The sequence below is a fragment of the Arvicola amphibius genome, chromosome 3 (genome assembly GCF_903992535.2).
Source record: "Arvicola amphibius chromosome 3, mArvAmp1.2, whole genome shotgun sequence".
Taxonomy (NCBI): domain Eukaryota; kingdom Metazoa; phylum Chordata; class Mammalia; order Rodentia; family Cricetidae; genus Arvicola; species Arvicola amphibius.
The window spans coordinates 51,004,145-51,029,856 of NC_052049.1; the positions used below are offsets into that span (position 1 = coordinate 51,004,145).

Sequence of the window (25,712 nt, forward strand, 5' to 3'; positions counted from 1 at the left end):
CGCCCTGGAGAGTACGCTGAGAGCCCAGGGTACCAGAGGCCGCACACGCTGGGTGGGCGAGAGGTCTTCTTAGTCCGCTTTGTCAGTCGGCTTGGGGCGTCCTGCTGTGCCTGCTCTATTCTGCTCAGCAGTGTCGCCACAGGCTCTCTTTTCTCTTATTCCAAATTTCAGTGCCTGTCCGATTAAAGGCACTGACCTCTGCCTGCCTGACTTGATTTCACCTAAGTAGCTTTTTGAGAAACCCCTCCACAGTCACAGTGGAGCTACCCTGAGGGGATCTGGCAATTTCCAGGCTCAAGCATACCTTCCCCCACATGCTGCTTTCCCTGCTGTGCAGAGACTTGTGCAGCTTCCAGTCTGTGTTCCCTTCTTGTGAGCTCTGGGCTCCTTGCTCCATGTAAGGAATTGATTTAATTGCTCTAAATTTGACAAGGAAAGCATATTTATCAGAATTTAAGCAAGCACCAATGTGTATAACCAAAGTGGCGCAAACAGTCCCATGCCTGGTTGTGTCTTTCCGCCACACGGCTGCAACCATAACACCTGTAGGCCAATAAAAATTATCACACAAACAACAATTTACTAAAATCTCCTAACAAAGGTAAGCAAATTAATAAATTTGAAAGTTATACTATGGCAGACAATATTAGCATTCAGGAATTTAATAACCTTTTTGCTTATCCTATGAACGGTATTCTGCAAGGTTTATGTGATTTTCCTTATACATCCATTTATCTGATTTGGGGAATTAGCTTTGTTTTTCATATTATACCAATAAGAAAATGATTTGATAACAGAGCCAAGAATGAGACACTTTTAGAAATGACAGACTAATAATGAACAGCTAGTTGAAAAAATTAATACTATTGAAAACGATAACATTAATTTGACAAAATACAATCAGTGTTGAAGGGTGCTGAGGCATTATCAGAAATAATTCATGCTGTTGAATTTAAAAACTGGAATCTGTTGAAATGTTATGATAGATTAACAGATAAGGTATCTCTCCAGGAAGGCAATATGCATGCCATCAAAATTATGTCCAAGGATGAGACGTTATCTTTACTGGACAAATTTCATACCTTGGAATCATCAATGAGGGCATTAGAACAGAACGCTGGAGAGAAGACTAAGACTTTACAAAAGGCAGTGGTAAAGAGATTAGAAAAGATTGAGAAATTGTCAAAAATGATTAACAGGGAAAAAAGATACAAGGACAGGATTTAGCCTCGTCAATATGTCCCAGAGTCCAGGGTGACTTACCCTGAGTTTTAGCTGCCTATCCAAGTAAGAAGGCATCTGACACCAAATACCCTAAGGTAGTCAAAGGATATACATGGCAACCTATAGGTATAAGCAATTTTAAAGAAATTAAGCAAGTAATAGTATCATATGGCCTGCATTCACCATTAGTTAAGGAAATGGTCAAATCATGGGTTTCAAGCATTAAGGCTGCCCCACATGACTGGCTTTAATTAATCCCAGAGGTCCTAGAAAATGGACCCTAGCTGCTTTGGAAATGCCATTGGCGAGAAGAGGAAAATTTTTTTAGAACAGGGAGAAGCAAAAGGATTTGAGGTTTCCCAAGATCAAATTCTTGACGAGGACCATTACTCTGATCCCCAGGACCAGGCTCTGTATGTACAATGAACACACCTTGTCCCTATGTAGGACAGCTACTTTAAATGCTTGGGATAGGATTCAAGAACTAGGAAGCAGAACTGAATCATATATCAGGGTTAAACAGGGCCAGAGAAAACCCTTTAGTGATTTTTTTTTTTACAAAGATTAACTAAGGGGGCTGGAGAGATGGCTCAGTGGTTAAGAGCATTGCCTGCTCTTCCAAAGGTCCTGAGTTCAGTTCTCAGCAACCACATGGTGGCTTACAACCATCCGAAATGAGATCTGATGCCCTCTTCTGGCCTGCAGGCAGATACACAAGACAGAATATTGCATACATAATAAATAAGTAAATAAAGCATTATGTTAAACATTAAAAAAAAGATTAACTAAGGCTGTACAAATAAGAGTAACAGACCCAGATGCTAGATATGTACTTATTGAATCTCTGGATTTTGAAAATGCCAATTTTGAATGCAAAAAGATCCTTGAGCCTTTAAAAGTTAGATCAGCACCAATGGATGAATGGATCCTGAATACAATGAACATTGAGACATTTGACTATAATACTGAGAAATGGGTAGGAAAAGCAATTTCCAAAAGTAGGAAGAGACATCAAAATGCCAAATGTTTTAATTGTGGTAGAATAGGACATCTGAAAAGGGATTATAGACAAGGAATTCCTAGGAATAATGTCTCCTCTGGAATGGCAAGAATGGGAAGTCTCTGGAACATGTAGGAGGTGTGGCAAAGGCTGACATTAGACCAATGAATGTAGGTTGACAAAAGACAGACAAGGCAACCTGATACCATCAGGAAACTCCTTGGCGGACCTCTCACAGAACCCATGTCAAACATGGTCCAGTCATTCCCAGTCCCTTTGGAGAAAATGTCTCACCAGAAAAATTTTAAAAAAAAATCCAGTGCCTACTGTAAAAAACCATACTGTTCTGGATGATGGAATAGACATGAAGAATGAAATAAAAATCCAGTAGGAAACAGGAGATGTATATTCTGGCAGACTTCTATAAATGATCAAAGACCAAAGCCTAAGAGTGCATAGAAATGACATTTCAATTGAGGGATTACTAAACACAGGTGTGGACATGAGTATCATTGCTCCAGAATCTTGGCATCCGAATAGGCCTCTTCGAGAGGCAGATGTTCAGTTTCTAGGAATTGGAACACTATCTCAAGCGAAACAAACCATGGCATGGGTTAAATGCATAGGGTCAGAAGGACAGAAAGGAAGGCCGTATGTAGCTAATATTGTAGTGAATTTATGGGGTTGTGACCTGTTGCAGCAATGGAATGCCCAGATTAACATTCCTGCAGTCCCCAAACTCATGTATTATAAACAAAGGTCACTAGCCTTTCAGGCTTTACAAGAACAAAAAGCAACCAGAAAACCTTCAGAGGTACTAATGGCATGAACAGAAAACAAACTGCAGGCTTTAGAACAGCTGGTACAGGAGCAACTAGATGCTCACCATTTTGAAGAATCTATCAGCCCTTGGAATTTTCCTGTATTTGTTTTTAAAAAGAAATCTGGAAAACGAAGAATGGTGACAGATCTAAGAGCTGTCATCAAGACAATTCAATCTATGGGCCCTCTACAATCTGGAATTCCTCTGCCTTCTCTATCATCAAAAGGATGGCCTATCATAGTTATTGATTTAAAAGATTGTTTGTTCACTATAACTTTACAAGAAATGGGCAGAGAAAACTTTCCCCTCACAGTGCCTACTTATTCTAATACTCAGCCTACTACTACTAGGAGATAGCATCAGTGGACTATCCTCCCACAGGGAATGCTCAATAGCCCCACCCTGTACCAATATTTTGTGAGTCAGCCATTGGAAATATGTAAACAATTTTATAAATCTATAATCTACCATTACATGGATGATATTTTGTTATCTGATTCAAATGCAGATACCTTAGAATGTTTGAAGAAGAAAGTTTTGCCTAAATGGGGATTACAAATTGCTCCTGAAAAAAAAATAGAGGATATTCAATCAATTACTTATGTTATAAAACCGCTTTTACAGAAAATAAGAACACAAAAGGCAAAAATTAGGAGAGGCAAATTGTGGACTCAATTATTTTCAAAGATTGTTAAGAAGACATTTCCTGTCTATGATCGGCTGTTGGGATAACACCTGATCTAATAATTCACTTAAACAAAACCTTAGATGGTGACAAAGACTTAAACAGTCCCAGGGAATTAATAGCTGAAGCTGAGAAAGAATTAATGGTTGCTGAAGAGAAATTACAGGAAGCTTATGTTGATAGGGCAGATCCAAATCTTAATTGAATTCTAGTCATATTGCCTTCCAGAATTTTCCAACAGTAATCTTAATGCAGTGGGAAGATATTATCTTAGAATGGATCTTTTCACCATACAAACCAAGTAAAAAATTAAAAAATGTATGTGGAAAAGGCCTCTGAATTAATTATAAAAGGAAAATTGTTTAAAGATTGTTTAATATTCTAATATAAAGTCTTAGTTTTTAAGTTATATAGGTATTGTTATAGGTCAATAATCATTCATATTTGTCATACTTAGACTAATCAGGTTCTTTAGATACATAGAGATTATATTCTGCATAGATAGGTAATCTTCAACCACTTCAAAGAACTGTAGAACATGACATTTAAATAACTTAGTATTCTGTTGACATGAGACATGATTGCTCCTGGCAGTACTGACCTATTCATGAGAGAATGCTGAGCACCAAAGACACTCCACTTGGAGTTTGTTTTCTTCTTAGCAAAACTGGCCTTTGGGCAAGGAAATGCCCATGCCTTGACCACTGACAAAATGCTAGACTGGACTAGCAAGATACAAGGAAAAAGACTGCCAAACATTGCCAAGACAGGTAAGACAGTTTTGAAAAAAGTTTCCTACCTCTGAAAATGGTTTGTCAGTTACTCTAGGCCTTAGCCAAAGTTGGTTGCTTCAAAATTGCAAATGAGACTTTTGGTGATTGCCCAGGTAGCCAGTTGTTTATGTCATCTACTCCACATTTTAGATGCTGCTTGATTGCACTTCCTGTCTTCTTAAGCAGTATTATCTCCCTTCTCAGGCCTTCAATGTGCTTGAAGATTAGATACCTGTTGTTAGTTTCCTTTTATGACTTAGCCAAGTCCTAATACAAGACTTAGACTCCATAGGATAGAATGATTATTGAAACATTTAGCATGTGCTCCTTGCTTAATATTGTTTATGCTGGTTATAATTCTAATTTTTATACTTGATATCTGTTCTTATTGCATATAGTTTTATATTAGGCTTGGAACTCTCTTATTTAAACAAGAGGGGAGGTGTTGTAGAATTCCTTCAGCCAGTAGCTATTAAAATATCAGCCCACTCGGGCATGGCCTCTTACACTATAAATGCCAATGTGAAGCACTCTCTCTCTCTCTATCTTGGTTTCTGGATTTGGTTCCTGTTCCCCACTAGTACAGAGGACTGTGATCTGTGAGTCTACCCCTAAATAAATAACCCTTTATTGTTCTCAACTCTGAGCTAATGTGGGATTATTTTGTAATTCCCTTCTTCGCTTCTGTTCCTATTTTTGCTTAAGGCATTACCTATACAACTCCTAACTATATATAATTATTCAATGTGAAGTTTTAGTCCTTAAAAGTTATTCAGGATAAAAAAGAAATACAGGTTAATAGTCACCCTTATCTATCAAACTTATAGTAATGCTAGATTTTCTAGGTATACAGAGATATATTTCAGGTAGATACATAAACTTCAAACACATCAGAGACCTACAGAATATAGCATTTAAAATGTTTTAACAAAAAACCAAAAAAATTAAAATGTTTTAACAACTTAAGATTGTTTTTCCTTTTATTAAATCAAATCTGTGCATAATGATGACAAGACAGGAGGAGGAGTCTGGGTTGCATCACCTGGGGAACCAGCTTGTCCTTGCTGCATCATATCCTCATTCTTCAAGGACCAAGGGGAATGCAAGGCCATAGCTCTCCCAGGTCCCTCCACATCCCAGAACAAGAGAGAGAGGGAGAGAGAAACAGAGAGAACACAATCCCCATCCTCAGTTCTTATCCAATAATGAAGCCAGAGAAGACCATGTCCATCGGGCTAAGTCACCCCAATATTACTGGTTTATTGGACTGAATTCCTACAACTTTTCTCAACAAGAGATGTGTCAAGGATGATGGGTATCAAAGAAACTCTATTCGGAGTTTGCTTTCTTTGTGGCAAAAGCTAGTTATTAGGGCAAGAAACTGCCCTTCCCTCCACTGTTGACAGTAGACTATTCAAATTGGACAAGCAGGATACAAAGAAAGGTGACTGCCAAGCTTTGCCAATACAGAGTAGGAGAGTCCTTCAAAATTTCCTGCTTCTGAAATATCTGTCAGATATTCTGGCCTGTAGACCAAAGACTGATTCCCCAACATTGCGGAGGAACCTTGGGTGACTGTCCAGTCAACTGTTTGTCATTTCTCACATTTTTTGGAAGTCACTTGCTTGTACTTCCTGCTTACTCAAGTAATATTTATTTCTCAGGTCTTTGATAGGATCTAAGACTAGACAGTTACAACTGTGGCACTCATGGATTTTGGTAAAAGGTATATTAGAAATAACTTTGGAGTCCTAAGGAAAGACAGGTAATTAAATAATCTATAAATTTTCCAATTACTTATTGACTTAATATTGAGAATGTATTTACTCGACAATTTTGTTAATGTTACCACCTTTCCTTTCTATTTGAACAATATTTGATAGTTTTTATTATATATAATTTTATTATGTTAGCAATAGAACCTTTCCTTTTTTATTACACAAAAAATGGGAAATGTTGCAGTTTCTGTTTATGTTACAGGTCTGTTGTTCAATCGAAAAGACAGAGCTTCCATTCAGCTGGCCAGATCAAAGAACAGTGAGAGTAAACCGAAGGGAAGAGGTGGGCCCAGAGAGGTTTCAATCCTGGAAGCAACAGTGGATTTTTCCACAGTAGCTTGCGATCTACCTCAGGTTTTTATCTTACATTCTGTTCTTTAGTTTTATAATAAAAATTTAGACGAGTAACAATAAAATGATATGTGAATGGGATAAAGGGCTTGATCTACTCAGGCTGATGTGCAAGCTGTGTTACCAGAGCTAAGCTAGGGAGTGTGATGATGTGTGGGTGGGCATTCATCAGGCGAGGCCAACATAAAAAGGCTGTGCTGTGTAACTGAGGCTACTAGGTCTAACGGTGGGGGTGGCACAAGCAGGTGAGGTTCCAAAGGCTTACCAGATTGGACGTCATAGGGGGTGTTCAACCCAAGGATAAATCGTGGGACTGAGGAAGGTGCAGGAAGGCTAGGGTCTAGGAAACCCACTAAATTGAAAAAGAACACTGAAACAGAACACAACATGTGAAACCCAGGCTAGGCCAGGAGACTGGATAGCATGCAGGCAGGGTAAAGTTAGGTAGATTTACTAACCTGGACTGCTACACAGAATGTATGATCCAAGCTAGGCCTGGAGATTTGAATTGCAACCTATTAACCTTTTGATCACATAAGCAAGAATCAAAACCAAACTTCCTCTACTTAGGAGACTAAGGCAGAACTGTCAATTCAAGGTCAGCCTGGGCTACAAAGAGAAACTTGTCTTAAAAAAATGAAAAAGGCCTTTGTGTATTTCAAATATGACCTGGTCTGAAGTACATTCAAATGCCCATGATCTCAAAGTCCATTTCCACCTAATTTTGACACAGTTCCTAAAAGCTTTGTTATAACAAATAATCCCAGTCATTTTGTTTCTTGCTATATCATATATCCTGGAACAATCCATGGCATATAGATGTTCAGTAACTATTTACTACCCAGTGGGAGAGCATTTATTAGTGTGAACAAGGTCTGAGCTTGATCTTAACCACAAAAAAAATGAACACAAAAATATTTCTTCTGCCGGGCGGTGGTGGCGCACGCCTTTAATCCCAGCACTCGGGAGGCAGAGGCAGGCGGATCTCTGAGTTCGAGGCCAGCCTGGTCTACAAGAGCTAGTTCCAGGACAGGTTCTAGAAACTACAGGGAAACCCTGTCTCGAAAAACCAAAAAAAATAAAAAAATAAAAATAAAATATTTCTTCTGGGGATTGTTTTGTGTGCAGGAGAATTGTTGGTAAGCATTTAGATAGCAAAATGGTTTGGACTCAGACTCACCTTGACTTGGCTGTGCAGACGCCTTGCTCGTCATCTAGCTACCACGCATCTTCCAAATTCAAATAATAGAAATGACCACAGTAAACCAATCTGGATAGAAGCAGTTCGCTCTTTATCAGAGGCTATTTTGTGGCAGGTAGCCCAGAAAAGTGCTGGATTAGAACATGCCCACAAGTTGAAGAATCTGCTGAAATATCCCCTTTGGATTTGTCTGTAGTGATGTTTTCTATTCTTGTCTCATCCCTTTCTGTGAGAGGACAAGAAGTCAAGAAACCAAGTGGTAGGATGATCAATTTTGATAGTCAATTTGACTGGATTAATGAACTTCTAGGGCATTCAGGTGACCCTTTTAGTTTGTAAGCCCTTTCCAGAGAGGATGACTTGATCAGGGAGGATCACCATGACTCGAGATGTGGTATCTATATTGAACTCTGTTGATGTGGTACTTTTTGTTGTTGTTGTTGTTGTTGTTGTTGTTGTTGTTATTGTTTGGAGACATGTTTTCTCTGTAACAGGTCTTGTTGTCCTGGAACTCTCTTTGTAGACTAAGCTGGTGATGAACTCAGAGATCTGCCCACCTCTGCCTCCTGAGTGCTGGCTGAGATTAAAAGTGTGACCACCACACCCAGCTGGTGTGCAAAGTTTTTACAGATGCAGAGACTGCAACAGGGGGTATGGAGACTTGCACCAAGGCTCCAGAAAGCAGTCAAGGCCAGGCAGCACATGTAACAATCAGATTCCCTGTAAGGAATTCCTAAACGGGCTGTGCATGAAGCTCTGAAGGTGAAGACTAAGTTGTTGTGGAAACATCAGAATATTAAAGAATATGGGAAATTAGCTGAAGAAGGCTACAGGCACCCAATAGAGCCAACTCAAGGGAGAGGCCAAACAGTGCGATCACAACTCAAATCAGGTAGTTGGCTTACATTATCAGGTTACACTGTTAACACTCAACACTAGAGATGAAATGCATTCAGTAATTTTCAATACAATCATCAAGAGACCCAAATTAGTACACTACAAGTCTACACTTCTCATGATGGATGTTCTAGAACTACAACAAGCAGAGCTGATATTTTGTGAATAAATGAGAACTTATGCATTCATGATTAAGTGCACATGGATGAATAAACATTACATGTGTGTGACTCACAAGTGCTGCATTTCCATTTTAGAAACTCAGAAACTGTATATGGCTTCATGTTCTAGCAATAAGTCTTTTAAGTGTGAGTCATAACTTTAAATTACAACCCATTACATAATATACATAATACATATGACAAAAGACTGGCAGAATACTTACCTTTAGTACATGCCTGTTCTGATTTGTTAACAAAAATTAGATTTTTCCCTCAAAGTTTTCCTGATCCCTAATGGGATTACAAATAGAACTACCGAATTGGAGTAATTCAAGAAAACTTTCATAACTACCCAGAAAATTGTCTAAGACAGTACCTTGGGGTTAAGGAAAACAAATCAAGCAAGCAAGCATATTTGTCCATAATATTTTAATACTTCTCCACTTTTAAATACTGGTTTTAATTTTGTGATTGTAACATGGAAGATCCATATTCTTTTTTTAAAAAAAAACATCATCAGAATCATAAAGCTATTATGGTTACACTCTACACACTCCCAAGGTACTTTAAAATGATTATGTTCTGAGTCTGTAGATGAACAATGGCAACAATCCAAACACATCATCTGTACAGCCTGGACTAAACACTGGTAAAGTGTCTCATCAGACAAACAACTGTTAAGCTTAAAGATAACCAGCACAATTTCACAAGCGAACCAGTTCAGCCCAGTTAAAATTCTCAGTAGCAACTGACACTGATATCGAATAGGTGTATAAATTAGTCATGAAAACAAACGGATGAGAAAGCCATGCTTCTTGTTCTTATTTCTTCCTCACACCTTAGTTACCCCCTTCTTTCCTCCACTGTTCCTCCTGCAGCAACACCAAATCAAGTTTTCTACCTCAAACAGTCTTCAACTCCAAGGGGAACAGTGCTCTCATCCTGTTTACTCACACGCAGGGACAAATCCCCACATCACCAATATTTCTCAGGTGTCTAACAAAGCAAAAAGGAATCCAGGAGAATTGAGCATAGGGGCTTGTTTGGGGGGGCATGGAATAGGGGCTTAGGTAAAGAGAAATACCCATGTATGAAGAGACATCATAAATATTCAGTATGTAGGAATTAGCTAAATGAAAGTAATTCTTGAGGGTCTAAATATTGTAAATGGCCAGTGCTCCTCCTAACTTTGACTTTGTGAATACTTTCAGTATTTCTGAACTCATTTCTAAATCTGATTGGGCAGGATTAACTCCAATAAAGTAAGAGTGCAATTACTGAAAGGTAAAATGTATCATTTCTTATCTTTTTTTAAAATACAAACATGTTTAATGTAACATTTTATTTACAGAATAATTGTAAAAGTATATCACCACGTTTAGTGCAAATGCAACAGGTGATGATTAGATTCAGACACTGCTTCAGAAACTTTGCATATCTTTGTAAAATAAAGCTATCCAATTTAGTTATGAAAGAGTTACTGTCTGGTTTGTCATAGTTATCAGAAATGCAAACAGAGGAACATTTATAGTGGGTGTAGAGAGTTTTTTTTTCTTTTTTCTTTTTTTTTAAGATTCCCACCTACGGCAAATAAACTTTCCCTCCCAACCCTCCCGGTTCTCCCATCCCAACCCCACAGCTGATTGTAAAATAAAATACACATTTGAGGTATAAACTTTTCTTTTTTTAAACATCACAATATAAAATGTTAACTGGTGATGTAAACTGGTATGATAATCTATCTCACTTGCCTTCCTAGCATTACCACCATATAGGCACTTTTCCACAGAATCAAATTATGAATAGCATTTCTGTAATAAGGCATATTCCATGCACATCATTTAGAGAAAGGAAAATTAAAAATATAAAAGATTTATGGGACATGAAACTGCGTGCATGTAATGTAAGCTCTATGTTTAATATGTACTTTTCTCTCTGTACAGAGTAATAAATATCATTCTATCTGATGCAAGTAATTCACTTCCAGGATTGTGCATATTAATTGATCAGACTAATCCCATCATTAAATTATCACACCTTGCATTTATCATTTAGATTCCATTTCCATGTATGGAATATATACAGGTCATGTTTTACATGACATGACTTTCTGCTTTACAAAAAGGGTCTGATTTTTGTGATTCTAAGGAGAGGAACACGCAAAGCATCTACAAATTGCCTCTGATATACATAAATACATCTGCTTGTAAACGCAATGAAGAGTTTGAAGTGGGCAGTCATCTCAACTTCATGAGTACCATTCCTTGCCTCAACTCCATGATTCAAAGTTTTTCACAGGACTACAACTAAGTCAGGTATTTTACATGTTAGCTTCTTATAGCAACTAAAGAAAGCATTTCAGTTTGAATAGTGTGGAATTAATTGTATTGTTCTGCTGAAATTTATAATCAAGAGGCAAATGGGAGCATTGCTTAGATTTTCTATGTATACCTTGTGATATATCATTTAAAGTGATCCAAGCTAGAAAAACTAACATATTTGTTACAGAATACTAGAAATATTAAATCAAATGTCAAATTCAAACAGTCTGATTTGGTTTAACAAGTAATACCATATATTCTCTTACAAATTTCAGGAAAAATATCAACTCATTTTATCCTGACCATTGTATTATAAAGTACTTATACCCACAAGAGATGTACAGATGTTTCTGACTGGAGGCAGGCAGAACCAATTTAGGAATTACCAAATTGTATCCATAACAAACTGAAAACAGTTGGTAGCATAGAGTACACAACTAAAATATATAATAAAAATATAAAGATATCTGGGGGAGAAAATAAAGCTTTTCATTCTTTCTCCATCAGAACTAACGTTCTTCATGGGAGTAAGACTATAGAAAAGGCAAAATCACAGGTTATCAACAGTCCTCAGTTATGAAGAGACACACAACATGAATCCTTATAGAAATCAGCAGCAATAGATTCTATGATTATACAAAGCAAAAACTCAAAAACTCTGGACACAGACACAGACTGCAGGCCTGTAGAAGCCCATCTGAATATTTGGTGCACAGAGAGCACATGCCTCAGGTGCATTCAACTTCTGTGCTTTTCTTTTGTGCACAAAACCTGATACAACTGAGGATCTTAGGCTGGACTGTGGTAAATAAAAAATTCTGAAAAAGTTCCCAAAAATTAAAGCATCAATTAATTCCTAGTTGTAATTCAAAGTTTTTTTTTTCTCTCCTAGGAGCAAGCAAATAAAAATATAGCCATATACATGTGATTTTACATGTATTTATAGTTACACACTCAGCGAGGAGATCTAGCAGGAGATGGCTAGTGTTAGATACCCAGCTTTACTATTGCAATGTTTCTTCTTAGGCCACAGACAAGGCTGTAGATCCTGCGTTCCAACTTAGAGCACTCATTTTTTTTTCTATCTTTCTCCAACATGGAATGTCACACAGCCTTGCTTCAGTCACTGCAGGGGAAAAATGACACATAAATCCTGTGCAACAGATTAGGAAAGCAAGAAGACCACCAAAATAAATGCCTCCCACACTCCATGTTCACAGCGTACAAAGAATCTCTACAATCATTTAGCTTTAAAGGATTTTCATCCTTGTGAATGTAAAATGATTGACCTCGTATATTTGAAAGCAACATGGGATCTTTTGAGTGTTACAGGGAAAACATATGGCGAGCAACATGCTGTAAGTAAAGAGGTGATGTATCAGGTTTCTGGAGTATTAGCCTATGAACTAGCGTTGTCTTTCTCTCAGCCTTAGGCAGAAATTACAATGCAATGCTATTTTCAAGGACTTGATAATTCTATTTAAGTTATGTGTGTATGGAGTGGTGTCTGTCTTATTCAAGAAATAAACATGCTCAAACCCCTGGGCCAGTTTTGGTTGATATCAACTCTTGAAAGAACAACCCAATAATTCCCATACTACCAGAACTGAAACTGTTAGTTTTTCTAAGCATTCAATGCTAGGACCCACTAAAATATCTCCCATAATCATTGTGAAAATAAAGCTATGTAAGGTAAAAAGGATGTTTAATATATATATGTTAGGGCTTGACTTTGGATTTTGGGGGAAAAAAAAGACAAACATGCTCAAATTGGATTTAAGAAAGCCAGGGCCAAATGTAGGACACTACATCTTCTCAGTGATATTCCTGTGTGTGTGTGTGTGTGTGTGTGTGTGTGTGTGTACAAACGACATTACTTCCTATATCAGAGATTTAAAAAAGGTTTTCACTTTTTCTCCACATGTATAGTCAAGTCAAAGAAACACTGCTATGAACCCAGCACTCTAGAGGCAAATGTTATGAATGTCCTAGCATGTTTATTTTAAATGCTTAAAAATTATTCTTTTTGTGGGTGGGGAAAAAGGCCCAGTCAGTAGGGTACTCATAAGAACCTAAGTCTGGACCAGTGGTACCCAATTGAAAACATGGACTGCTGCAGGTACCTGCAGTCCCAATGCTGGGAGTGCTGACAGGAGCCAGCAAGCTCTAGGTTCAAAGGCACTGTGCTTCAAAAAAAAAAAAATGTGAAACTGTCCGGTGTAGTGGTATATTCCTTTAGTTCCAGCTCTCACTCAGAAGGCAGTGTTGACAGATACTTGATTATACTGTGTAAAGATGTGCCACTGTGATTGGTTTAATAAAAAGTTAAACAGCCAATAGCTAAACAGGGAGAATAGGCAGGACTTCTGGGCAAAGAGAAGAACTGGGGAGGAATCTAGGCACACAGAGGAGATGCCAGAGATGCAGAACAAGTCTGAGGTACAAAATGAAAGAAAAGTAAAAAGCCATGTCATAGTTAGACTATAGATTAAAAAGTATGGGTTAATTTAAGATAAAAGAGCTAGTCAGAACAAGTCTAAGTTATAGGCCGAGCTTTCATAATTAGTAAGTCTCCGGGTCACTATTTGGGAGCTGGCTGTCAGGTCAACAGAGAAAGACTTGTTACAGCAAAGGCAGACGGATCTCTGAGTTTGAGGCTAGTCTCATCTAGATAGTGAGCTCCAGGATAGCCAGGGCTGCATAGTGGAACCCTTGTCTTAAAATAAATAAATAAATAAATAAATAAATAAATAAAGTAGAAAGTGACACAGTAGGATTTCTAACACTGACTTCTGGCATCTGCACTGTGTACTTGACTGAGAAACAGCCCTATTAGTAGACACACACACACACACACACACACACACACACACTTGACCTTTAGTATAGATATGTATAAATCTAGAAGAACAGATGCGAAAAGCAACTAGTTTCTGGGAAAGAGTAACACAGGGAGTTGGTACTTCTTGCATTCTATAATGTAATTCTGTAATGTCAACATTTCTTTAATAGTAGTAGAAAAATTAGTGTTAAAGACTACAACCCTTTATTTGGGAACATAAAACACATCCTTCTAATAACTAATTGAATTTACTATCTGCAGAGTAAATTTGCAACCTGCTAGTCAGCAAGGCTAATAGATCCTCCGTACCTGTTCATACTAAAACAAAATTGGTTTTCCTGTAGTTTTTTCTTGGACATAAGAAGTAAAACGTTTTAGAAATTTAGGATATTCTCGTTTTGCCACTGCTCTTAACACCGAGGCTGGCGCCCATCCTCCTGGGTTCACTGGAAATAAAGGGAAGTTAAAACTATTAAGACACAGTTCTCCATCTCCATGTGAAGCACCTACGTATTCCTTCACTGTCAAGCATTCCCCATGTTGAAACAGCTAACATTTCTGGACCTGAAACTATTCATTACCCTATGCCCCTCATCAGGTAGTAAGAAAGGATATATATCTTTCTAAAATGGCCTTGATTCTTCCTAAACACCATGGAAACACTAACACAGCAACATTTAAAGTTTAACTAAATAGTAACAAATGTTTCTTTAAACACACAAGTGACAGAAAGGCTTGCACAACAGTGAGTCAAAATGAAGTAATGACCCTAGCAGCTATTAAAGACTGGCAGAGAAGATTTAGAAAACTAAAAGTCTAATTAAGTAATTTTTCCACTTTTGTTTCTATTTTTAATTATAAATACATTCTACCAGGCAACTATATATAAAATGGCTCTTAAAACCAAAGACATATGAAATAGTGACCTATACACAAAATTTTAAAATTTATGCACCCAGTCATAACTTTAAAAATTCTCATATGCTATTTCTGCTGGGTGGTGGTGGCAACACCTTTAATCCCAGCACTCGAAAGGCAGAGGTAGGTGGATCTCTGTAAGTTCGAGGCTAGCCTGGTCTACAAGAGCTAGTGCCAGGACAGGTTCCAAAGCCAGAGAAACCCTGTCTCAAAACAACAACAACCACAAAAATTCTCATATACTATTTCTAAGGTAGAAATTCAGGCATGTGGACTTTCAGGGTTTTCCACACAATTCTATATATTAACTTAACCAAAGCTTAAAGACCAGGAAACTGGATATATTTATGTAAATGATGGGTCAAGAACCTGCACGTTATCAATTAGAACAAACAATACATACCATTAGCTACATATGTAATCTTGCACAGAATGTTGTCTCTGCTTATCTCCTGGTTTCCCTCTGGTGGGCTTACTAAGGTTTGACAAATCATAGCAACATTGATTTTGGCACGGACACATCGATTGTTCAGCTGTCAAAACAGACACACAAACTAGCATCAGTTTGTAGAATATTCATTATTTTATAATCTTTGTTCCCCTATTACTGCATTAGTTTAAACTGTTATGAAGTTTCCAGTAAAACTTCCTTAAAGTAACTGATGCTTACTTTTATTTTATATGGACAGGGGTGTTACCTGAGCACATAGTATGTACAGTGCCCAGAGAACACAAGAGGATGTCAGGTCCCCTGATACAAATTACAGATGGTTGTGAGCCACCATGTCAGTACTGAGTTGAACCTGGGTCCTTTGAAAGAGCACCCAGTGTTCTTAACTGCTGAGTCATCTTTCTAGAATCCATTTTGAAATCTTATAATAACCAATTAATATATGTCAAACTGATGGACACCAAGTTTTTCCCTCTTCCAAAGTACTAACTGGTATTGTATCAAGGGAGAAACAACAGGTTTCCAGTAGTTAGTAATGGCTTAAGAGATAAGTTTAAAAGTAAGCTACTGGGATTACCTGAGTAGCTACCTAACAAAACTCAGAAGGAAAGCTAAACAGCTCTAGTGGGGGTGTTGAAAGCCTTGGCACGTATCTTCAGAAAACAAAAGGGCTTTCCAAATGATCTAACAAAAAAAAAAAAAAATCTAAATCACATCAAGTATCTATATGTGGGTGGGAGGGAAATGTGTTTAAATTTGGCTGCTTTATGTATTTGGCTTTATTTTCTAGAATTATATTCATTTCTATTACTGTACTCACAGGAGCGCTGTCATGATCCACAGAAAAATTACAAACTATCCAAGTCTCAGGGTCATTTTCAGTGAAGGCTGGGATCTTTCGAATAGCAGAAAGATACAGCACGTCTCTCTGAGACGCAGGCCACACTCTCTGTGGAAGAATGAAAGATGTGACAATCTGAATTACTTTTATTCAGGTGTCATGCAGAACTTTAAGTACTATGAAGTTGGAATTTATCAAATTTTTAAGTGGGAAGCATCAGAATCCTGACAAAGATGCATATTAACAGTTGCCAGCTTTCCAGAGTTTTCAAAGTATTCTTTTTCCTTTTAAAATCACTGTAAATTCACCACTCTACTTTTAGTGTACAATTTAGCACATCAAATGTAATTAGTTACAGCCACAATATATGGAACTGTAATATACCTGAAATTATCACCACAGACAGAAACTTTGTATCTATGAAGCAACAATGGGACAATCCACTCTCCATAGTTTCTGTCAATGTTCTACTTAGAGAATCAAAGAATTAAAAAGTAAAATTAAAAAACATCTTCATAACACTTCTGAATTAATTTTCAATGATTTATATCAAATATTTCTATTTTAAAGTATAAGAAAAACTACTTGTTATGGAAATAACATACAGCTTATTAACTGGAACTATGTAGATGATAGAAAAAACAAACTTCTATCCTGTTCAAGTTACTTTTTATGCTGAATATTTGGTATTCACAATTGAACTCTGCCCTTATTATATAATAATGTGCATTCTTAGCTATGAATGCAATAAATGGCCAACAACTCAATTTCAATACATTTGCAAAGTAAAACTTTATTTTTTTTAAAGACCTAAAATTTCATTAAGTTTGGCAAATACAGACAGAGCAACATATAAAGATTTACTGTTGTCTTTATATTTGCTCGACACTTCATTAGAATCAGGTAATAAGGGTTGTGAATGCAGCTAGCTCAGCTGGTAAATGCTTGCCCATAATACAATGAGTCCCAGGATTCAATCCCCAGCACAGAATAAACCATGTGCTTTTTCATGTTTGCACTTGAGAGGATAAGACATTTGAACTACACAGCGAGTTTAAGGCCAGTATGAGATACATGAGACCCTAGCTCATAAAAAACAAGGAACAGCAACAAACATAAAGCAGCATTAGTGAATCAGCTGGGCACAGCACCACACCCATAGCTTCAGTCACTCAAGAAACTGAGGCAAAAAGACTGCTTGACTTTAAGGACTGCCTGAGCAACATGACGCTCCGTCTCAAAAACAAAGACAAACAAAAAGAAAGTAAAGATATAAAGCTACAAGGACAACAACAAAAATGATTCCAATGTCATGAGACGGGTAGTCTTCTTTTATATTTCATCAAAGAAGTTAAATTTAATGAAAAAAAAAGTTGTAGACTATTATCTGACTTTGCCGAAAAGACAATTCTAAAACCTTATTTTAGGAAGACAATAATTGCATCTTAATTTTTTTATTTAACATAATTCTTTATTGAATCTTTGGGAGTTTCATACTTTGCACCCTAATTCCATACATCTCCCAGTCCCTTCATATCCCCTCTCACCCCTGTAGCTCTCTCCACCCCCAAAAAACCAAACCAAAACCAAGTGAACAAAAACAAAAAGAGTGTATCTTAATTTTTGTTACACAATGTGGCATTTAAAGAACTTTCCTTTTAGTTTTCAGTCTAAATATAACCTATCATACTTTCCATTTAGTATTCACCAGGTGAAATACTTTCAGCACATTGCTTCCCAAGATCAATTATTTTCTAGCAGTAAATTTCTTCTGCCCTAAGTTACTGGCCATTTATCTTCATTACATATCACAGGACAGTCATCTGATACTTTGTTTACAAACTCTCTATTTCATATTAGATACAGAACACCTACTGCTACACACTGGTGGAGCAGGTGAAATGAAGCAAGCTCACAATAGATAAAAGACATCTCACATAAGGACACTGGGTTCAGGAAATTCACATTAAATTTTCATATGCAACTCAAGAAATATTTTTACAAGACAGAAACTCCTATTGATTAGGAAAATTAAGTACTCACTGAATTATTATATAATTTTACATAAACAGTATTGCTTTTAGTGGATTTCTTTATAATTTCCTCTTTTACTTTGCATAAAAGTATTTTGGGGCCAGTGGGATGCCTCAGAGAGTATCAACACTAGTGGGTTGTGGGTTGTCCTCTAACCTTCACACATATGCTGTGGCATGTATACATACATAACACACACACACACACACACACACAGAGAGAGAGAGAGAGAGAGAGAGAGAGAGAGAGAGAGAGAGAGAGAGAGAGAGAGAGAGAGAATAAAAAAATTATTTGGCATTTCCCCAAAGGGAAACCGCATAACAAATGAACAAACAAACAAAAAAGGCAAGAAAATTCAGCAACTTTAGATATATAGAAAAGCAGTGGTAGAACCAAAATAAAGGGAACCAATTTAATAATGTTTCCATGTGCTTTAATGGTATAACAATCTCTCAGCTTTTTCTTGTCTCCAGATAATCTAGGTAGATAATTTTCATCATTATATAGTTAATGCCATATTCCCTAACCTTCATTATTGTCATAGGGAATTATCACTTGTATGTATTTGATATACTATCATTTACAGGGTGAGAAACTAAAAAAGTATCTAAATGAAGCCCAGAAGGTTCTTTTCTGGATTTCGAATCTACATAGAGAGAAACTAACTATGGATTTTTATCCAGGGCTGCATCTAGACTATCCCTCAGATTCTTAACTCCATATATTTCTGTTCTAAATGTAATGAGAACATTTTCAAATACAGACCCTTCCTGAGGTTGTAATAAAGTCTTTGGGTCTCAAGCTGGACTTACTGACACATGGCTCTAATCCCATCACTTGGGAGGCAGAGATAGGCAGAGTTCTGTGAGTTCGAGGCCAGCCTGGTCTACACAGTTGGATAGCCAGGGCTACATGGAAAGACCCTACCACAAACAAACAAACTTCTTTGGGTTTTTTTGTGGGATTTAAATTCAAACTTCTGCTAAATTGTACTGTAGCAAATCTGTATGTTTGAATCTGAATTACTGGCATCTTTGGGGACAATGACAAGATCATTACCTTATGTGTTTGATAAATGATGATTGCATTATCAGCTAATGTTTCCACCACATGGAAGTTTTCTATAGTAGCTGAAATGAAAAAAAGCATATTAGCAGCTGAAAAAGAGATGTATTTCATTTTCTAGAATTCAATCAATTCACTCAAGAGGAGTGAATTATAAAGAACATTATGGTATAAAACAAATAGGATCTTGAATTACCTCAGCTAAATCAAAATGGAAGACAGCTAGTACTTGAAATTAGAGCTGTGAGTTTACTTTTGTTCTCCAGAAGGTAGCTGTGAGGCCTGATTACCAGGAAGTTTTCTGTAGTACAGTATCTTCCATAGCACGACAAGCAGTTCTAATCACTACTGTACTATGTATGGCAGCTGAAACATCCCTAACGCTGGACTCCTCTATTTCACCTCACTTACTAGGTTAGTGTGCTCTAGTTTGGCATAGGTAGTTATATTTCTGAGGAACAAATGCCAAAATGCCAGTGATAAATACCTTATGATGTTCAGAAATAACTATATTTATGAATTGTGAGTCTAAGAACACATGCATGAAAATAATTCTAGGCTGATTAGAGTATGTTTGTCTGGTGATTTGTCACAGAAACAGGACAATTTAGAAAAGTGTAGATGGATGAGAAATCTCCCACAACAATCCTGACTTTTCTACTAACTTGTCCTGTCACTTTTGACAAATCCATTTCATGCACATGAATTTCACTTTATTTGTATGGAATTACCTACTTATCACAAGATACTTTTAGGGCACTGGACCCAGTGATATAATCTTACGTGTTCTAAACAGTGAAATGATCTACTTAAAAGTATTTTCAGGCATAGTTGTACATTCCTGTAATCATACAATTTGAAAGGCAAACAAAGGTGCTAATGATCCAAGGCTAGCCTGGCTATATAGTGAGACCCCATCTTTAAAGTAAGATATGGGTCTGTGGAGGTAACTCAGTGGTATATGAGCTGGGCATATGTGAGGGCCTGGGTTTAATCCCACTACCACCACTTGCAAATGAAATTAAGGTATAATTAATCCTGTATACAATTCTCTTAATATTCTTTACATTGAGTTGATAAACTATCAGATACAATCAGGTTTTATTTGACATTAAGTTGAAAATGAAAATAGTTATTTGGTATAATATATTAATAATGATAGCTTACTTTCCCAGTCATTGCGAACATCAACATTCCAAAAGTAATTGCAGACCTCATGTCCTGTAACACCTTTAACTGCATGGGTAGCTTTCAAAGGATCCAGAACAATCCCATTTTCTTCGACTTCTCTTCTGTATACCTAAGGAAAAAATATTTGGAAAAAAAAAAAAAAAACAAACCACAAAGCTCAAACCCTTGGCTTTTGGGCATTCTAGATCAGGTACCCTGCTGCTCTCATACAATGCACACATCCTGCACTGTCCCTTTAATAAAAAGAATGTTTTGCCAAGATAAATTTTTTTTAAAAGTTAGACTCTTGAAAATTTATTTATAGAACATATTCTCCTACAAGAAGCTAAATTTATATGATAAAGACATTTCAAAGTGATAAATCCAAGGTAATTCGTCACTCTCTTTTTTGTTACTGCTCTTGTTTTTTTTTTTTTTTTTTTTTTTTTTTTTTTTTGAGACAGAGTCTCACTATGTAGCCCTGGCTGTCCTGGAACTCAATATGTAGACTAGACTGGCCTAGAACTCAGAGAGATCTGCCTGTCTCAGCCTCCTCAGTGCTGGAGTTAAAGATGTATGCCACTATGCCCAGTTCTAATGTAAATTTCAACCATGAAAAATTCATATATATGATGGGTGACTAATTGCTACAGATTAAAAAAATAACATAAATTAGCATTATGAATCAAACATTCTCAAAGGCTATTTGACATAGCCAACAATCAAGCATACTGACTCAACCTACACTGATTTGTTCAATGCTACAACCCCAGCCTCTGGAACAGTATCAGAAACAGACTAGGTGTTCAATTTGTTGAACAAATCACCAGAAGCAGAAATGGCAAAATGGATAAAAACACAGCTTCATGGTTTTAAAACACCGAGGCTGTGTATGCTAAGTGATAAGTATGATCCATTATTTAACAATTACAGTTTGCTACTTTAGAGAAATCTCTGATAAGTTCTTCCCAGAAATAAAGAAATGTGGTGAGAACAAGCTGCCATGTTATGGAGTGCTCACACCTGACAGTCTGTTTTGTGCCACCTCTTCTTGACATGTTTATTTATGTACATTATCAGGACCTGAAATTTCATCATTACTCAAACTGGAAATTGGACTTTAAAAATTTCTACATTCAAAGCTTACAAAACTATTAAACATATTCCTGATCCTCTAAAACAAATCAGCCTGTCTTTTCTACCATTGCTTATATATTCTACTGAATGTCTTGATCATATTGTGCTTGATGCTCCTGAGTGGTCTTTCAGGTCTCTTGTTTACTTTTTTCGTATCTGTTTAACCACTCTAAAATAATATGCTACATAAACTGGAAAACCTATTGCTACAGAAAATTAACTTTCTCACTGATAGCGTACTTTATGATTCTCATAATTTAACCCCAATTTCGCTCTCTCTAATGCTGTGGGTTAGAGGAATGTCTTTTGTTTACTCCTCATTAGAGGTAGAAGAACTTCACTTAGGTCACTAAACTCTCATGGTTTCTTTTTATTTCTTCAGTCTGCATCTCCAAAGAAGAACAGTGATTTATCTGAACAGTGAGTGTGCAGTGGAGACAGTATGCACCAAAGAGTAGAGTAACAAAGTAACAACGGGAACAATATTCATCACATTTAAACCAAAGACTGAAAGAATTATTTAGGGGCTGGAGAGATGGCACTGGCTGCTCTTCCAGAGGACCTGGGTCCAATTCCTAGCACCCAATGACAGCTCACAACTATCTGGAACTCTAGTTCCAGAGGATCAACATCCTCACACATACATACATGGAGGTAAAAAAGGGAGACAGAGAAATATCTAAATAGGAAGCCATCAGCTAATTAAAGTCTGTTTTAAATTAAAAAAAAAAAACCTCTTAAATTTTACTTTCTCTGTTGTCTATGCAAAGCAGATATTATGCTCATAGATTTATAGTATGATCACAAATCAATTAATAGAAATAAAGCCATAGTACTTTGATGTAATACCTTGTTTTAACGTTTTACTAATTACCAGTATCAGCAGTCTCCACTTTGCAACCCAAATCATTTGTGTGGGAATTACCTTCATTTCTCCTTCCTCTACAACCAGTTGCCAATTCGCATCACCACCTACATCCTGTAATGAGTAAGTCATGTGGTTCTGTACCATCTCTTCAACCTTGAAAAGAAAAATAAGGTCATGAGAATTCACATGTAAGATGTAAGTCACTATCTTTAAAACAGAACGGTATTGCTTACTTCAGGCCAGAAACAGCAGGCTTACAAAGCTGACGTTAGTGAGCTGTACATGGAGACAATGAGTGCAGTCACATTCCATATATGCAGGTTAATGAAACAGGCAGGGAAACTGAAATGCAGGGAGATGTCAAGTAACATGAACTTGGGCTATGCATTCTTTACGAAAAATACAGAGATGATGTCCTGAAGCACAGGTCATGGAACACTGAGGAAAACACACACACACACACACACACACACACACACACACACACACACACCATCCAATCCCAGTGTCCTTCTATTTAAGACTCTGTAGCGACTTTTAGAAAGCTTGTTATGTGTTAAACTGGAAATGTTTATTGCCCCAGTTAAACTCTCCTGAACATAAACCAATTTAAAATAAGCCTTTTCTTTTATTCTAAATCGTTGCTCTGAATTCTTTTAAAAATAGTATTGATAAGCCGGGCGGTGGTGGCGCACGCCTTTAATCCCAGCACTCGGGAGGCAGAGGCAGGCGGATCTCTGTGAGTTCGAGGCCAGCCTGGTCTACAAGAGCTAGGTCCAGGACAGGCTCTAGAAACTACAGGGAAACCCTGTCTCGAAAAAAAAAAAAAAAAAGAAAAAAAAGAAAAAATAGTATTGATAATATTCATTTATGCTAGCACTTAAACATAACCTTTTAAATTTATTATTTCAAAATGTCTAACCCTTTGCCACTGGGGACTGAACCCCGGGAACTTGAACATCTATGTTTGTCTAGTCTTACAAAATTTTATTATTGGTATATAACCAAGGTAAACAAAGAAAACAATACACAGTTCATATTCTCAGAATTGTAATCCACAATTTTATGAAAATGTTCTTTACAAAGTCACACAGTTTGAGATGCTTTAAACAAAGTAGAATGTTAGATGATAATGCCAACACAATGATCTTAGTAATAAATACATAAAGGAAAGCAGAGAGTCAGAGAATATTTAACACAATCATATTTAAAATTTTGATGAATTTAACTTCTTATTTCCTATAAAGTCTATTGGGCTTGCCTGGCATACTGATCAGGAAGCTGGTTTATACATTTTGAAATAAAGTTTTGAGATATAAATTCTTAAAATAGCAACAAATAGTTGGCATTAATTTAGTATAGAAGATTAATAATTATTATTAATTTTATAATTTAATATTTATTATTATTTTCTATACTAATGGATGTCATTAAAATGTTATAGAGGTATGTATTTCTGTTACAGCAATCTTTTTGGATCTTAGAATACATTTTTAGTTACTGAAAATGGGTGATATTTTAAGCAATTTCTGATTTAGCAATGACCCAAAAAGTTTGTGATAAAAATAATAATATGTACTCCAAAATCTATTTTCATACCAAATACTAATAGCATTCATAATTCTTTAGACAATGTGAGTGATCACAGATTTTAGAGTTGAGGAACTTATTAATTTGCCTAATAACATATTCTGTAATTTTGTCCTTTTAATTGTGACTCTTAGTGTTAAATAACTGAGTCATTTCTTTAGCCCTATATTCTGAAATTGTAAAAAGCTTTAATTAGAAAGAAACAAAACAAAAAAAAAACAAACAAAAAAGCAACTCTAGATGCTGAAAGCTGTGTGCCTCTTCCCTCTGAAATCTGCTTTGTGTGAGTCAGTGAGTCCAATGCTGAATCCCAAGTCACAAATACATAAAAGCATGTGAGTCCCTCCAGTCTAGGGAGCTGTCTCCTAGTATGGGAAAGAAACCTAACCCAGTAGTGTTGCCTTGATTCACCTGCCTGTCACACTAGAGGAACTTCTCACCATTTTGAGCGTCTTAAATCTTAGAAATGTTTAGATTTGAAAAATTTGACTTTGGGCAAGAAATTGAGAGTTGTTTGAGATGAGAACCCACCGCACAAGGCTCACATGGGAGGAGGGGATGAGACACACTTTACTTAGTAAGGTTGGAGTTCAGTTTAAAATGTCAGTGTCATCCATAGCTCTTTTTGTCATAACATATGCAAGTAGTTTTACTTTTCTATAGATTATTTCTGAAGTAAGTATTTAAAATGTTTGCAAATATTTTTGATTTGCATTTTTCTAGAAAGAAAGGCCTATTTACCAAATACAATCTGACAGGAGAGAGCACCTTTTTCACAACGTACAGAAATCAAGCTGAATAGTATCTTTATAGGCAGATTTTAAAAACGATAATCCTATTAAAAATTTCAAAAGACTGTCCATAAATTACAGTTAACTGTTGTTTACAGACAGTTTAGTCTTGTTTTATTTTGCCAGGCAGTGGTGGTACACACCTTTAGTCTCAGCACTTGGGAGGCAGTAGAAGCAGGCTAATCTCTGAATTTGAGGCCAACCTGGTCTACAGAGGAAGTTCCAGGACACACACACACACACACACACACACACACACACACACACACACACACACACCCCAACCCTGCCTCAAAAGCCCCAAACCAAAATGTCTTGTTTTATTTTGGCTAAAGTGGGCTTGAAAAACCCAACAAAGAAACCAGGTAGATCTAGTACTGTGCTCTAGGACCTCCAGCTGGAGCACTACAGTTTTACAGTTATTATCACAGGATCTTCTGTTCGCTGTATCTTTCTTGAGATAATAACATTAGAGTTAAGGTAAATATTACAGGTCAAATCTCATTAAAATACATTCCATACTCACACAATGGAATATAAAGAAGCCAATATCACTCCAGAAGCAGTGACGTGTGCACCTGAGACCACTGACACTTCAGGTCTAACTCTGTAATCTACCCAGTTTACCATACATATATTTATCGTCAAAAGGATATGGCGAGCTAGGGACAATTAAGTTTGATAGCAAGTCAAAGTCATTTTATCAGGATCAAACTTTGATATTCCAGGATATTGTTACTAGTAATAAATACTATCATAATCCAACATAGTTATTTTATTGGATTAAAACA

The 25,712-nt window shown here is 36.7% G+C and overlaps 1 protein-coding gene across 3 annotated transcripts in view; it reads right to left on the reverse strand.

Moving 5' to 3' along the window:
• Window positions 1-9,305: 9,305 nt before the first annotated feature.
• The window catches only part of Cert1 (ceramide transporter 1), a 109,990-nt gene continuing 93,583 nt past the window's right edge, over window positions 9,306-25,712 (reverse strand). For 2 of the 3 annotated variants that reach the window (XM_038323069.1, XM_038323068.1), the window contains 7 exons: window positions 22,598-22,693; window positions 20,533-20,665; window positions 19,360-19,430; window positions 16,246-16,374; window positions 15,378-15,507; window positions 14,366-14,502; window positions 9,306-12,340 (listed from right to left, as the gene is read on the reverse strand). In XM_038323069.1, the coding sequence (XP_038178997.1) occupies window positions 14,375-14,502; window positions 15,378-15,507; window positions 16,246-16,374; window positions 19,360-19,430; window positions 20,533-20,665; window positions 22,598-22,693 (687 nt within the window). In that variant the 3' untranslated portion in view covers window positions 9,306-12,340; window positions 14,366-14,374. The remainder of the gene's footprint in view (window positions 12,341-14,365; window positions 14,503-15,377; window positions 15,508-16,245; window positions 16,375-19,359; window positions 19,431-20,532; window positions 20,666-22,597; window positions 22,694-25,712) is intronic. The other variant, XM_038323070.1, reaches the window with a different exon arrangement.